This window comes from Nomascus leucogenys, chromosome 10 (genome assembly GCF_006542625.1).
Source record: "Nomascus leucogenys isolate Asia chromosome 10, Asia_NLE_v1, whole genome shotgun sequence".
NCBI classification, from domain to species: domain Eukaryota; kingdom Metazoa; phylum Chordata; class Mammalia; order Primates; family Hylobatidae; genus Nomascus; species Nomascus leucogenys.
The window spans coordinates 24,344,351-24,361,860 of NC_044390.1; the positions used below are offsets into that span (position 1 = coordinate 24,344,351).

Below are 17,510 nucleotides of genomic sequence, written 5' to 3' on the forward strand. Positions count from 1 at the left end.
ATGAGCCACCATACCTGGCTAATTTTTTTGTATTTTTCAGTAGAGATGGGGTTTCACCATGTTGGTCAGTATGGTCTCGAACTCCTGACCTCAAATGATCTGCTTACCTCGGCCTCACAGAGTGCTAGGATTACAGCTGTGAGCCACCGCGTCTGGCTCAGAATTATTTCTGAATAAATAAATGCCAATGAAAGTAATTTAAATGTAAGTCTCAATCCTAGGCCTTGCATTTATAAAACCTCTCCCTTGATAATTAAATCACACTACATCTCCATCTAATGTCCAACCTATACCTTGCACCCAAAAAAAACCTTAAACACACAGACACAAACATAACCTAGACATAGCCTTAAAGATAAATCCAACTACACTAAATAGACACCATTGGACATAACTTTAATGCTAAGCAAAACATAAAATTTTTATCCTTTTTTTCCTAGCCTTATACTTAAAATAATCTGAGAACAATGTTACGAAGTACATCTTTATTATATCTTTGTCAATAACCCCACTATCTCCAACCACATTCCTAGATGAAACGTTTTCCATTAACATTTTGATAATTCGAAACTTGAATACAGTGCAGCCTGCTCAATTATCCAAGAGCTCATTATCTAGCTGGTGCTAAGGAAATCCATTATCTCCCTTTATTCTCTCTTTTCTGATTTGTCTTTCCCTTGCCTTCCTGCTTGTTATCACCTCTAACAAAAAATGAGAGGCTGCACAAAGGGATTAAATTAAAATTAGTTGTTTTTTTAATCTATTAAAGGATTCATTAGTTAGAAAATGGCCACTGTTCACCAAAATGGAATGCTATGTGCTCTAGTTTTTCACAGCTCAACAATCAAAGGCAATTCAGAGTAGAACTGATTGTAAAATAAAATGGATTTTATTACTCTTATTTTTAGAAAATAATAACTAGATAATCCATATCACTTGTTATTACTCTTCTTTTATTGAACAGGAAAATGAATGCTATTTTACTATAAGCAAAATGCCCTTTTTCCTCGCTTGATGTATAACATTGTTTTTCAGAGTTAAACTCTATCTGGACTCTCATCTAGCGCCTGGAATAGTGCCTGGTCCATAGAGGTGATTCAGTAAATATTGGATGAATGAACAAAATAAAGAAGAAACAAATGCATTAACAAATGAATAAACTCCAGAGCTAAAAAACAAAAAACCCACTTTTATAAATATAAAAGGCCAACAAACATATGTGTGTATGTATATATGTATGTATGCACGGCTTGTTTTTAAATCAGTAACACTGGTATTATGAGGATAAAATAGGATTAACTGGGGAGGAAACATGACACAAGGAGAAGCTGATACACTCTCAAGCATAGTAAGTCTGTTTTTTCATCCTAGATCTGCTATCTCTGCATGGCAAGTGAGCATTAGCAAGTTACTTAACTTTCCTTAAATTCTTGAGAACTCATGCTTGTAAGAAGTTAAATTACTACAGTAAGAGGATGCTGTTATTATGTACCAATATATTTTGTATCCTGTAACATTTTAACACACACATACACAGGAATACACACTTAGAGTAAAATCATCTTTTAGAATTTAAGAGATTTTGATCTAAGAGTAGTATTATACTATTTCCATCAAATATTGTCTTTGAAATAACTAGTTATTTAATTTTTTAAAAACCCTCCTTATTAAAGGTATTTTTTTACTAACGATAAACTTGATAAACTTGAAAATTAGTATTTTTATAAATTAAGTAAACCAAGGTAAGAGAAAATTTCATCAAATTAGGTCTACCAAGCCTGTAATTACAAATTACATTTTCAGACAGCTCTTGAAATATTCGAGCGAAGTAAAAAGATGCTTTTGCTAGACATATGTAGGAGATCTTGAGCAGTCAAGACCCAATATTTTTAAATAATAATAAAAATTATAAAATCAGTTTTATATTTTTCTAAAATTCAACCTTTTAACGGATCAAGATAGGCTTTTACTCTAATATATTAAAATTTTATCATAATTTATGATAACATAAATGCATTCTAATTCTAAATTTTTATATGATTGCTACCACTTTTTCATTCTGTGATTTTAATTTTCTTAACATATTTACTAAAAGATGACAATCTGATAACATAATATCAACCCAACTCTTAATGTGAAATCCTTGGAATCTCATATGTGCCCAAGAGGCAACTTTTCCAGTTCATTCTCATATAGGTACAGTCAGCCCTCCATATCCACAGGTTCCACATGCACAGATTCAACCAACAGTGAATCAAAAATATTTGGGAAAAATTAATTTTAAATAAAAATATAATAATTAAAAATAACAAATTTTAAAAATACAGTATACCAATTATTTACATAGCACTTACATTATTTTAGGTATTACAAGTAATCTAAAGATGATTTAAAGCATATGGGAGCATGTGGGTAGGTTATATGCAAATATTACACTATTTTATATAAGGGATTTGAGCATCTGCAGATTTTGGTATCTGCAGGGAGTGGGTGGTGTTCTGGAACCAGTCCCCCGCATAGGTGAAGTATTTCCCTACTTTCCCTACTTGCAGTACATATGTATTTGTCTTGATAAATGGAAACCCATGGATTATAAAATATCCTCTACTACAGCTTAAAGATCAATGAATGAGCTAAGGAGAGGCAAAGAAAGCCAATTGCCTCAAAATAAAGCTTAGACCCAAAGCTTAGATGACAAAACTTCAAACTCTTTGGTTCCTTGATAGAGGATTTGTGGATTATTTGGGGTTCTGATCGGATAGATGACTCAGGTAGTATCTACCTGCAATTTATATAAAAAATCAGATTTAGGAGATAGATTAGAAGGTAAATCTGTGCATGGTGAAGTTTTAATATCAGTTCAACTGATATACAGAAGGCTTTGTGCATTCTGCTGCAAAGATCACAAATGTAATTTAGACCTGAACCCTACTCTCCTATTACTGGGTGGTGATGTATCAAATTATTGGTAGAAGTATCAATAGAGTGTGAGCTTACATAATAGATGTGAAGTGACAAAATGGGGATGAGTGTTGAGCATTTTTGCCAAATTTGCTTAAAACAAGAGTGAAATGCTTTTTAGGAAAGAACCACTAAAGATTTTAAGATAAAATCCCTAGAGACATTGAAAGGCGATGAAATCAAAAAGACATGTGCAAGTTGGCTCTGGGAAAACAGTGAGGACTTACATTTCTCTAAGATAAGAGGAGAGTGGAAAACACCCAGAAACATAGAGAACAAATACAGCAAAGGGAAGTTAAATCCCGAATAACATTTTTAAGAATGCTACATTGCTCTCATGCTTTTTCACTCTCTAGGTTCTGCTATGTAAAACAGAAGGTAGAGAGCATAATTACAACTTATAACTGAAATTAGGCTGTACAGTGTGACCCAACTGGGTTGAAAAAACTAAGTCCACCACTGTGTGACTTCAGACAAGCCACTTTTCTTTCTGTGCATTTGTTTACAGTGTTATAAAAATGCATTATAAGAGTTGTTGGGAAGATTCAAAGAGATGAGATTTTATATATATATATATATATATAGTGATTAGCATAGGGCCCGACACAAATCAAATTCTTCATAATTAGTACTAAAACAGCAGTACTATAGTCTTTGCCATTGTCATTGTTTTGTTATTATTACTATCACCATTATCATTATTGACAATAATACATCAGAATACAGAAAGGAATGACTCAGTAACAAGCTAGAGAATAATCATGTTAGTTTACTTCTCATTCTATTACAGACTCTCCACACATCATATCTTTGACTCATCCCATAAACACTCAAAGGAAGCATTTAACATTTTTAGATCATTTGTTTTCCAAAGTTTGGCCATGTCTATGGAATAACACAGGTGAGAGACACTACAACTCATTGTCCTTGCACTGGATTCCTAAAAAATGGGATATTCTTATTAGAACTAAGGGAGCCAGTTGCAACGCAATTTCCAAGAAATATGTCTCTGCACTTAACATATGCCATTAATCAAGGTTTCCCCACCTGCATATCTTCTGCTTGAAAATGCAGAAGGGAATTAGGATCAAGATACAAAAGAATGAAAGAAAAATAAAAAGAAATAGTACACATCAACGCATTTAAAAGTAAGTAAAACCAACAACTTAACATATAAAGAAATTCTATTTTTTATTGAGAGGTTGGAGGAATAAATTTCCAAGTGTTCATAATTAGATAAATTAATTAAGCTATTTATCATCATGTTCTTATAAAAATAACATTAAAGCATACTATAAGCAATGAATAATGTGGTCGTTATAGATTTTCCTTAAGCCAACAGAGTAGTTTTAAGGAAGAGATTAATATTGCTTTCTACTGTCCAGGAAACATTTCTAAAGAAGCTGTCAACTCATTTAAAGCTCCCTTCCTCACACCTTTAGGACTGTTAAACACAATAAAAAATTAAAAGTTTATTTTTTCAAAGAACAGTTATCTTTTATTCCATATCTAGAATGTTTTTGAGATGTACACCCAAATTTTAAAAACTCTTCTTATATTACTATTTAAAAAGAAAAGTGAAAACTTTAAACAGTTTCAGTGGAGAAGAGTTAAAAAATTTTTAAAACATCTAAAATTAATTGCGACTATTTTCAACAAGCAATAGAATATATTTAGGAGCACAGATGCTAAATTCCACCAGCCTGGGTTGAAATCTTAGCTCTGCTATTTACTAGTTTTATAAGTTTAGGCAAGTTTCTTCAGAAACTATATTTCTAAACCCTTTAAACAAGAATAAAAATTGGCCCTGCCTCACAGAGTTGTTATAAATATTAAATAAATTAAAGCACTTAGTATTGTTTCAAGCTCATACTATGGAGACAATAAAAAGCTTAGTTGTTAGCTGTTTTCATGATAACAGCTGTTTTTATGATAACAGATAATAAAAAGGTTAGCTATTTTATGATATACCTGACAATGTTTATGTACTTTAGCAAACTAAATTATCCCAACAGTCATATGAAGTTATTATTTCCCCCTCAATCAGTAAGGACAGGCTGGATTATACCATATGGTAACGACTGCAAAATCTCAGTAACTTGCAAAAATAAATGTTTATTTCTCACTCATGCCACTCCATTGTGGGTTCAGGTAGACTCCCCCAAACATTGTCATCTATACGTTTTTGCTTAGCAATCCAAACTGCTTCTATTCTACATGTACTTCCACAATGGCCATGGCAGATGAGAAAAAACTAAGAATTAAAGCTCTGGCAATTAACTAAGTGAAAAGCCTTGCTCCTGTTATTGCAGTGGCCAAAGCTAATTGCATAATCACATGTATGTGGGGAAGACCAATCTTCCTACATACCAGCAGAAGAGAACAGATGAGAAAAGAAACAACACAAAATATAGTAATACCCATCACAGCACGTGTTTTGTAATTCTTCCGTATTATAATTATTTGGACCAAGATGCTGTTCAAAGAGTAGAGCCAAGATTTTGAACCAGAAATCAGTTTTCTCCACTAACTAATTATCAATATTTTCTCCTCCTAACCACTAAAATTAGGGTATCCAACAAATTCCATTGATAACAGTGGCAAACTTCATCTGTACTTAAGGAGGGAGAGTTGGGAGGGAGAGTTAGAGGAAGGCACAGTCTAGGTATCTGTGGTTTATTATAGAAAAATACTTGCCTCTCAATTGAAAATAAATGGAATTCTGGATTAAAGACTTACATGTTAGACCTAAAACCATTAAAATTCTAGAAGAAAACCTAGGCAATACCATTCAGGACATAGGCATGGGCAAGGACTTCACATCTAGAATACCAAAAGCAATGGCAACAAAAGCCAAAAGTGACAAATGGGATCTAATTAAACTAAAGAGCTTCTGCACAGCAAAAGAAACTACCATCAGAGTGAACAGGCAACCTACAGAATGGGAGAAAATTTTGTCAACCTACTCATCTGACAAAGGGCTAATATCCAGAATCTACAATGAACTCAAACAAATTTACAAGAAAAAAACAAACAACCCCATCAAAAAGTGGGTGAGGGATATGAACAGACACTTCTCAAAAGAAGACATTTATGCAGCCAACAGACACATGAAAAAATGCTCATCATCACTGGCCATCAGAGAAATGCAAATCAAACCCACAGTGAGATACCATCTCACACCAGTTAGAATGGCAATCATTAAAAAGTCAGGAAACAACAGGTGCTGGAGAGGATGTGGAGAAATAGGAACACTTTTACACTGTTGGTGGGACTGTAAACTAGTTCAACCATTGTGGAAGTCAGTGTGGCAATTCCTCAGGGATCTAGAACTAGAAATACCATTTGTCCCAGCCATCCCATTGCTGGGTATATACCCAAAGGATTATAAATCATGCTGCTATAAAGACACATGCACAGGTATGTTTATTGCGGCACTATTCACAATAGCAAAGACTTGGAACCAACCCAAATGTCCAACAACGATAGACTGGATTAAGAAAATGTGGCATATATACACCATGGAATACTATGCAGCCATAAAAAATGATGAGTTCATGTCCTTTGTAGGGATATGGATGAAGCTGGAAACCATCATTCTCAGCAAACTATCGCAAAGACAAAAAACCAAACACCGCATGTTCTCACTCATAGGTGGGAATTGAACAATGAGAACACATGGACACAGGAAGGGGAACATCACACACTGGGGACTGTTGTGGGGTGGGGGTAGGGGGGAAGGATAGCATTAGGAGATATACTTAATGCTAAATGACGAGTTAATGGGTGCAGCAAACAACATGGCACATGGATACATATGTAACAAACCTGCACATTGTGCACATATACCCTAAAACTTAAAGTATAATAACAATAAAATTTTAAAAAAATAATAAAAAAAAGTGGGTAGAGGACAGGAAGAGACATTTCTCAAAAGAATACATACAAATGGCCAACAGGTATCCGAAAAAATGTTCATCACTAATTATCAAAATGCAAATCAAAACCACAATGAGGTATTATCTTACCTCAGAATGGGTATTATTAAAAAGACAAACATTAACAGATGCTGATGAGGATGTGGAGAAAAGGAAACTCTTATACACTGTTGGTGGGAATGTAAATTAGTACAGTCACTATAGAAAACAGTATGGAGAGTTTTCAAAAGGCTAAAAATGGAACTATCGTATGACCCGGCAATCCCACAACTGCATATTTATCCAAAGGAAAATAAATCAGTGTATCAAAAGACACTTGGAAAAACAAAAAAAGAAAATCAATGGAATTCTATGAAAATAAGAAAAAATGTATGGAGAGAAAGTAAAGTGAGATTAGTGCAAAAGTGGACTTTTCTAAGCTCCCATGCACTCATTAAAGTTATTTAGCAAATGGTCAATAATACGGAGTGACTAATTTTTTTTTAGTCTTACTAAATTTTTCTACAGATATCTATACTGGCCATATCTACAGTAGAAATTAAGCATTCTTTTTCTTCCTCCTTCTCTTCTTCTTCTCTTCCTCTTTCCTCCTTCCTCCTCCTCCTGCTCTTCTTCTTCTCCTGCTCCTTCTTCTTCATCTTACCAAATTTATTTTACTTAACTGCTGCATCCACTTAGGAATGACACCTTGAAAGATTATACTTGGCAAGTGTTGTTATTCTACCATAAACACCTTAAGAGAAGGTATTCCTATTGTCCAGAGTCAGGTCATAAGTCAAAGACCTACAGACTTTAATTGCTTTTCCTCCCTGTTAAGGCAATTAATGTTTTAAATTATTAAAGCCATATAATTAAACTCTGTCCCTCTCTAATTTAGTATTTGAAAGAGCTCCTGTTTTTTACTATTCTCGTATTTCCAACTGGACTCCTTCAAACTCAAAATTCACAAACTTTAATTTTCCTAAGATATTATAAAAATAATACCTATCCTTTCTATGCACTGTTCCTTACCTCATTCAACTAAAACACTGACAAAAACAAATATAATTAATACCTTTAATAAAACGAGTTCCCTATCCACCTAGTTTAGATAAAGGATTTGAGCTCCACATTCACATATACTTGAAACTGTAATTTAGAGAGGTTATTACATTCATATATATAATTGCAAAGATTCATTAGCCTCCTACACATTTTTCTTACAAATGTCACATCACAATGGAAAGCAATGATCTCCCTCATGGAGTTGCTGCTTGTTGCTTATGAAAGTAGAATAAAAAAAAATAAAAAAAAAAAAGAAGAAGAAGAACAAGCAAATAACTTCAACCACTGGATTTTTTTTTTCCTTTCAACTAATACTATATGTGGCACGACAAAAGAAAAGTAAGCCACCTTTCAGGAGGTGATAAGAGTGTGGGTTTTCCCCCAACATCTAGTAGTTGATCAGTCACAGACGACTGAATTTCCATTGTTCATTGATTGCGGCATTTGCCAGGCAATCCATCCTTGCTTATGTAATTGCAGCATTCCTGTAGTTCGCTCTGTTCTGTCCTGAAGGTTCAGCAGCATGACAGGCTGAGAAAATTAGATACAGCACAGTACCAAGCTGCTGACCTTCAGAATATAAAACAAGGCCCATCTTTTAAAACTGGTCTTTCTTGATGAGGTTATTTTGAGAGGCCTTATTTCTAACAGGCAATTTTTCATGCCAACCAGATACCTTCTTAAAATATTTTTAAATCTATAAAATAATTATGATTTTAAATTTTAAATATACCTTTACTGTGTACAATGCTATGAATAAATTCATTTAATTTAGAGTTTGTCAAAAGGAGAAAAATTCTTCCTCTTTATATAACACTCTCACCTTCAAACCAGAATTAAATGTAACTTTAAAAATATCTGACAAGTACTGAATTTCCCAAACAGTTTAATGTAGCTGAGCATTTGTTTGCCAAAGAGCCAAAGTTCAATAGGGGGATTAAATTGCTTTCCGGATACATAAAATCCCCATTATATTTTTATTTATTTTCCTTTGAAGCAATCTCAAACTCACAGAAAATTTGCAATTACAAGATAAAGTACTTTTTTTTCCCTTTGAGACATTTACTGACATGATACCCAAGAACCCTAGATAATTTAATATGTAATTGTTACAAATAAGGACATTCTTCTAGAGAACCATACTATAACCATCAACTTCAGGAAACTAATATTGACACATTACCACCATCCAATCCTGAAATCCCGTTCTGGATTCTTACTTGTTCCCAAAAATATCAATTATGGTGAAAATATTCAGAAACTACCTTTTGTATTTAATTCACATCTCTTCGGTCTCCTTCAATTTAGTAGCCAAAAGTCTATTTCAGGTTTGCCAAGATTAGGCAACCTGACTTCGGAAACAGTTGCCTCGATATTTGGAGGAAAAGATTCTGGGCTTAGCCACTGGAGCTATTACTACTAATCCAGGTCTCGCCTCTACTAACTAGCTGTGTGGCCTTGAGCTTCAGTTCCCTCATATGTAGAAAAGGCATGATAATACTAACTTTGCAGCATCTGGGGAAGGAATAAATGGAAATACATGACTCTATTGTATAGTTGATAGTTCAGAGAAAGGACTCAACAAATATTAATTATCTTTTCCCTTTTCAGCTGCTTCCTTATCCTCCCTGTCAGACTCACAAACAAATGTTGAGATATTTAGCTCACTAGAATCACTGTAGTATTTTAAAAGAACAAACAGATCTACTGAGTACTCTTTATACCAATTTTGAGACTTTTGCAACCTGTTTCTTTCAGTAACTTCTAGTAGCAAAAGCAAAAAAATAATATAAGAAACCACACAAAGTTCAACTTGCAAAAACAAGGAGTCCTGTTGAGCAGTAGGCTTCAAAACAAGCAAAATTCCCTTCATTCCTATTTCATAATTTCTTCACTTCTGCATTTAAACATAGATTTCTTCTTAAAGGGAGGAGAGGAAATAAGGAATGAGGAAGAAACTATATTTTACTTGACCCAGATACCACCATACTGCCATATATTATCTTGTTTCATCTTCCTGTCACTGTCGAATATCCTCATGGAATGTTTTTGCCTATATCAGTTCACTCTGTAATGTGCTATTCTGGCTTGGCCCTCATCTCACCATTGATATCATATTATTGAAAGTAATCAATAATCTCTGAGTCACAGCAGATTTTCTTTTGATTTTCAATAGCCTCAAAGCATCTCTACAGCCCTTGACCACTATTTTTATCTTTTCTCTCCTTTACAATGCATGACACTAAAATAGCTTGCTCTTTCTTTTCCTCTTTCTTTGAATGTCTCATCCATTTCCATAGTTTTTTTTTTCTCCCACTTTTTCCCAAAGTTCAGTACTTACTATTTTTCTCTTCTCTTCCCTTTATTTCTCTTTCACTTCAACTTTCATAAGCTTCTACCTCTCACCTCTTTAAGATTTATACTAAAATCTATAATTCTACATTAAGCTCTCTCCCAGTTTTCAGCTTCGTAACTTTAATTGCCCCATCAATTCCTCATCTGCATATTTAAGTCAGATTCTTACAATTACCATGTCTTTACTTCCCTGCATCCCACTGCCAAAGTCACTATGTGTAATTTAATTTTTATTCCTGAAGTTCCTCTCTTTCTATACCTCCTGCTATTACCCTAGTTCATTAGTCACATTATTTTATGTTCTCATTACTGTGTGTTTCCCAATATCCCTCATTTCCCAACCTACCAAGAAATACTGAAATCTGAAGTCAAACTTGGCTTCTGATAATACTTTCATCCTATCACCTTCTTAACAAAATGTTTCCATGGATCATTACTGCCTTACTAGGCACTACAAACAAAAATGATCACAATGGAAAAGTTAACGGCTGGGACAGGCATAATGCAATAGGGGTGAGGACAGTGAATAACAAACAAGCACATGCACCATTTAAAGGGTCAGCAGATGCTCAGTTCCAGCCGAGTGTTGCTGTTCAGGAATACTGACCCATTGCTGACAGATATTCCGGGTTTTTGTTGTTGTTGTTGTTGTTTTTTTTGAGACAGAGTCTCGCCCTGTCACCAGGCTGGAGTGCAGTGGCACAATCTCAGCTCTGACTCCCTGGATCAAGCGATTCTCCTGCCTCAGCCTCCCAAGTAGCTAGGATTACCAGCACGTGCCACCATATCCAGCTAATTTTTGTATTTTTAGTATATACAGGGTTTCACCACGTTGGCCAGGATGGTCTGGATCTCCTGATGTCGTCATCTGTCTGCCTCAGCCTCCCAAAGTGCTGGGACTACAGGCGTGAGCTGCTGCGCCTGGCCCATTTTCTCTTCTTTAAAGAGAAGACCAAGGGCCAGGCACGGTGGCTCACGCCTGTAATCCCAGCACTTTGGGAGGCCGAGGTGAGAGGATCACGAGGTCAGGAGTTCGAGACTAACCTGGCCAACATGGTGAAACCCCATATCTACTAAAAAAAAATACAAAAGTCAGTCAGGTGTGGTGGTGCACATCTGTAATCCCAGTTACTCAGGAGGCTGAGGCAGGAGAAACGGTTGAAGCGGGGAGATGGAGGTTGCAGTGAGCAGAGATCACACCATTGCACTCCAGGCTGGGTGACAGCATAAGACTCGTCTCAAAAAAAAAAAAAAAAGACCAAAAGCTGAATTTTTTACAGGAAATTTAGATTTTTATATTCCAATATTTAAATGCTAACAAATTAAACAAACAAAACTTGCAGGTCAAACAAAGCCTATCTGCAGGCTTTCAGCCACGCTGTGACCTGTAGCCTAAGAAGTAAATGCAAATGCCTTAGCTTGCTACTCCAAGCCTTCTAAAAGCAGGCTGAAACTACTTTCTAAAAGTAAGTCCCAGCAACTCAGACAAGCCACTAAAAGCCAACTGGTCTACTATAACTATCCTCTAAGGACACCTGGCTTTTCTTACCTCTATGTTTTTGTCATCTTGTTCCCTGCACATAAATGACTTTCCTCCTAAGTCCTACTTTAAGATTCACTCTAAATGCTACCAGTTCCCCCAAAAACTTATTGGACCACATTAGCTCATGGGAGTATTTCTTTCACATTCCAAAGATAATCATATCTAGTTTTATGTGTCAGGGACAGTCCTCGGCACTTTACAAGCTTCTCTCACCCAATTTAATCCTTAGAAATATATACCGTCATGATTCTAATTTTGCAAATGAAGGTATTGAAGCTTTCTCAGGGTAAGCGGCAAAACTACGGTTGAACTCAAGTCTGTATTGACCCAGTGAAGAAGGAAGAATAGGAAATTTACATTTTGGTCATGTATTATGTGACAGGTATTATATGCCAGGAAAAAAATTTAAAATCCTTAACATAACTCAAAAGACCATTCACAATATGGCTCTTTCCTTCCATTTCAAGATAATTTTCTGTCATTTCTTAAGCCCCAACCACGTAAACCTTCTTTAAGTTTCTGGAACCTACTAAACATGTCTACCTCATGGCCTTTGCATATGCTATTTTCTTTCCCTGGAATGTTCCTCCCCACTTCTCACATGTCTAACTCCTACTCTTTTTGACCTCAGTTTAAACATCATTTCCTCTAGACCCCTCTCATGATCCTTCTAAAGAAGACAGTATCATATCCCCCAATAAAGTTTGGATTACCTAGCATCTACTGCAACTCTAATTGTATTCATCATGTTGAAAACCAGACATGCATGTTTTCACTTATAAGTGGGAGCTAAACACTGGAGACATACAGATATAAAGATGGAAACAATAGACACTGGGGATTCCAAAAGGTGGGGAGGGAGAGAGGAGGCCAGGGTCGAAAACCTACCAGGTACCGTGTTTACTATCTGGGTGATGAGTTCAATGGAAGCCCAAATCTTAACATCACACACTATGTCCATATAACAAACCTGCACATGTACCCCTGCATCTAAATTTAAAATTAGTCTCTTTTGTAATAATTTAATGCATGTCTTTTGAGCTGCTGTGTGGTGAGTTCCTTCACTATCTCTTTCATCATTTTCTCTGTACTGTACATGCAATGGGTGAATGATTGACATCTTTTAATTCTTAAAAGCCATTTTAAGACTTGGCAGGATTAAACAACCTTAATCTTAGCTAGTAAGGAATTGAGATCCTGCATGTTGAGAAATCCACACTATTTTGACTACAGAAATGTCAGCCAAGATTAAATTATTTTCTAATAATCTGCATTTAGTTAGTCTTTTCCTTTTTGGTTTATAGTCACGGTTAATACATACCGATTTCTTAACAAATGGTATATGAGAATCCTATCATTGAATGTTCTTTAAACAAAAGTAAACTAAAATTGGATTGCAATGCTTCCATAGAAAGAGATAAATTGATGGCCCAGAGAGTCAACCACAATACATAACAGAAAAGTGAATTGACTAATCCTTCAGAGAGTGGCAGCTGGATTTCAATTTCAAGATAGGCAGCAGGATGTCTATCTGGAGAAAATAACCAGAAACATCCACTTTGTTGTTCCAGGATTAAAGAAATTACTATGATTGCAGTTCTCCACTGAAGTCTCTCTAATGGAGTCTTTATTATCCAAAAAGCCAGGTGTTACCAATATGGAGTAACCACCAAACTGTGAGGAGAAGCAATTATGTATAAATCCCTAAAGCACCTACCCATAATTTGGATTTGTTTTTTGAAGGTCTTAGAAATTACAGGACTGGAAATGCATTTAATAGAGTCATTCACTACAATGGAAGTTCCCTTCCATATATCACCCTTAAAGATTTCTACTCCATGTCTATACTACTGCATGCATAAAATATTGCATAGCTTATGTCATTGTGAAAGCTAATATGCAATACTATTTATGTATTGAGACTTTTGATAAGCCTGTGGGTTCTGAGGGGAGTTTACTTTTAAGAACAACAAACAGACAAGCTTATAATGAAGAATCCCTCTTGCCTCTGGGAAGCCAAAGGGCATCAGAGACTGTGACTACACATATGCCAGCTCCACAGAGGAGAGAACAATTAGCTATAGCAATCTCGCCTTGTTTTGCTTAAGCACTTGGCTGTCAATATCTCCCTTCTCCAGATCCCAGCTTCAAAGAAAGTAAGTAAAGCTCCTTCACACCAAATTGTGCCTAAACCCACTTATCACCTCCCAAAGAGGTGTTTTGTTTTATAGCAACAAAAATCATCAAAGCTATTTATCCCGTTAGTTGACTCTCACTTTAAAAATTTATATGCCAGCTCTACCCTAGATCTTGGGGATATAAAGCCAATCAAAATAAAACAAAAGTAAATTCAGTCTGCCCTTCAGTTTGGCTTTGTGGAAAACTGCTAACCAATCAGGACTATCTTCATTTAGGTATCCAACGCAGTCATAGATTCAAATTGAAACTACCGACTAACTGAAATTTAAGATTGGTCTCCTACGTCTACTTCCCTCCCAACCCTGCTTGCCCGACCAGAATTCCTGTAAGATTGAATCGCACTGCTGAAATAAATAGAGTCAAAGTTTTATCACTTCTTCACTTTGATTTTCTGGGCATGAGTTCAAGACTGAAAAGATAAAGAATTCAGATACAGTGTTATCAAATTTTGATCTACAAAAATATAGTGACCCTTTCACAAAATTTCTCATTAAAGACATCTTATACACACAATTTTAGAAAATGTACACAAGCAACTAGATATTACAAAGAAAAAGCAAATTACTGAAAAGGAAATCTCCTGGTCTACTTGCTGGGACATTGACATTCACTTCCAAGGCTCTCTCCTGGGCCTTTGCTAATCCCTGATTGTCCTCTCGAATCACTCCGACCTGTGCTTTCTCCTCCATTCTTACTGCACTGCCTTAGGTCTGGCCCTCACTGTTTTTCATTTAGAATATACCTGTGGCTTCTTAACTGAATTCTCTGCACATTAGTTTTATAATGGAGATGGCCACATAAAATCATTTATAGTACCATATTTTATGACAGATATTTGTACACAGAATTTGAGAAACAGTGATGCAATAATCTCTGTGTTTTCATCTGAGGAACACTAGGAGAGTTTCCTGCTCCTAAGATAATTACGGTCTGAGAATACAGAGAGAGCTATTTTTCCTCTAACATGTATAGGGTCTAGTGTATAAAGACACAGTCTTCATCTTTTACTAAATTAAGCCTCCAATAATTTCCATATTTGCATTTCAGGAAAGTGGAACACAGAGAGATTAAGTCACTTGACTATGAACACACAATCAGTAACTGTGAGAAGCCGAACTCAAACCAGGTAGTCTGGCCCCAGAGTCCATGCTTTTAATCTCTATGACTTCTAGAAAGCAGGGACTAGGTTTTATTCAATGTTGAACACCCAGTGTCTTGTTCACTGTCTGGCACAGAAAAAGAGGACCGATCAAATACTATTGAAAAAATAATTGATAGGAAGAGGCAAGGTGCTCAAATTCTAAAGGGAACACCATGTCATCCCCACACACTTACAACAGGACTGGGCATGGCAGAGACACAGAACAGGCTCTTGACAATTCCATTCCAGATTTCTTGCTGTGACCATAGAGCCATTCGTCTACTGCAAACCTGACCATGTCATTCCCCTCATCTCATTGCCAAGCTGTGTTTTTCAAACTTTTACAGGAAACATCCTCTCTAATGGCTGGCAGATGAGAGCAATCACACCCCCAGCGGGCAGACACTCTAAGATTATCACTGACTGTGCCTCACCCTCAGTATCTTAGCAAGCTTGATATTTATTCTACAATGTGTCTGTGTTAGTTGTAACACAAAAAAATAATGCTTATAACTTCTTATAATTCCAACTCCAGGTAGAAGACTTCACTCCTACCATGGCTTCTAACATCACCTGGCCTATATCTATCTGTATTCTTTCTGGGTACCCCATACTGCAGCTTCACATACACAACAGGCCTATGGATCTGGTCCAAGCTACTCCGCACAGTACGTAAATCCCTTCTCAACCTAGCCCCTGACTCACCACTTCCCCTCCCACCTCTCCAGCCAACACAAACATTTGCAGTCACTGTCTCAGTCACATTTCAAGCTGTTGTTCATCTCTAGAACTTTGATAATTAGGGCCTTGTCGACTTTGAGAAGACATACCCATCCTTCCAAACCCTTCTGGGATGTGATTTTATTGAAGTCTTTTCTCAACCCTCCCTCCCCACAGTATGAGGATACTTAGTTATAATTCCCTAGTTTATTGCACCACTTGCTTTGTTTACCTAGTATTTCCCCTACTAGACTGTGTGGTCCCTGGAAGCAGGACCTTGTTTTAGTTCTCTTAATATTCCCAGTGCCAAGCAGAACCTTGCCAGTCAGGTAAATCTCCCATTTATGGGACACTGGATTCACAATAGGTAACAGGGTCTCTCAAGACCAGAAGGCAAGAGAGCTGACTATGAAATTGAAATGAAACAGGAATTGAGAGGTCTGAACACATCTCCAATTTCAATTTTCTTTCATGATAGAATGCCAGATTCCAGATCCCAGGGAGGTCCTGGCGCCCAAAAAGTTACCAGGGATGGGGGATCGGGGTTGGCACAGAAGTCACTCACCAACTGGTAGAGGGCGAGTGTTTGTTCTCCAGCGTTTTGGTCCAGGGCTTGTACCAGCTGATCTGCTCGGCAGCTTTGCCCCAGAACCTCTCGGGGTCGGTCACCGAGGCTGCGAAGTGGGTCTTGTACTCGCTGCCACTGCCGGAGGACAGCGCCCTGCATCCCCGGCCCCCGAGACCGCCCCGCGGGCCCGGGGCCACTAAAGCCCTGAGGGCCGCACCGGCTCCCCGGGCCGGAGAGGACCCAGGCAAGGGCCCTCCGAGCCCCCCGGCGCTGGTGACTTTACGACATTGCAGCCAAGAGGGTTTCATCTCCGCCGGCCACCCGCGGTCCCCTAGTGTGCGACAAATGGGACTCTTGCAACTTCCTGGGGCCTGAGGGAAGCGAGTAGGGGGCGGGGGCAAATTCCGAAGTGAGCCCGGAGCCCAGAAGTTTGGAAGCCACACTAGAGTCGCCAGGAAAAACCGACCTGGAGCGACCAGAGAAGCAACAGGCTAAAGTGGGAGCCCCGGGACAGGGGTGTCACAGCGCCGTTGCAGTAGGTTAGTTGCGCTGCTGCACGAAATCCAAACCCCAACACGCACTTCCAACCCCGCAGCCTTCCCGGAAAAATCGCGCTCAAACTCCAGAACGTCCTTCCGATTTCAAGACACAAGTACTCCGAGGAGGAGGCCAAAGGCCCATCTCTTTCAATTTTCAATCCAGCAGTTTGTACACGGCTGGTTTAATCTTTGGAAGGTCGTTGGTGGAGGTGGCATCGCCTCTGACCTGCAGGAAACCAGCAACTCGGTGCGTTGAGGCAAGGCTCTTTGATTGTTATTTAGTTATTTATTTATTTATTTTTAAAAATCAGCTCAGTCCCTGGTTACTAAAAACACAACCAGCTCCAGGCAAAGACTGCTCCGGGATTTCCTGACCACTGAGAGGGTAGGAGGAGTGGAAGGAGGTCATGCCAGACAAATTGGGAAGCGCTTCTTGGGGTGATTGACAGGCCACAGGGAAGGTGACCCCACTGGGATGCGGATTCACCTGCTGACCAGACTC

General features: G+C 37.4%; 1 protein-coding gene across 1 annotated transcript in view; it reads right to left on the minus strand.

Moving 5' to 3' along the window:
* The window catches only part of ACSS3 (acyl-CoA synthetase short chain family member 3), a 165,512-nt gene extending 148,638 nt beyond the window's left edge, over positions 1–16,874 (minus strand). The window contains exon 1 of the mRNA XM_003259596.4: positions 16,467–16,874. Coding sequence (XP_003259644.1) covers positions 16,467–16,777 — 311 coding nt within the window. The 5' untranslated portion in view covers positions 16,778–16,874. The remainder of the gene's footprint in view (positions 1–16,466) is intronic.
* Between the last annotated feature and the right edge of the window lie 636 nt (positions 16,875–17,510).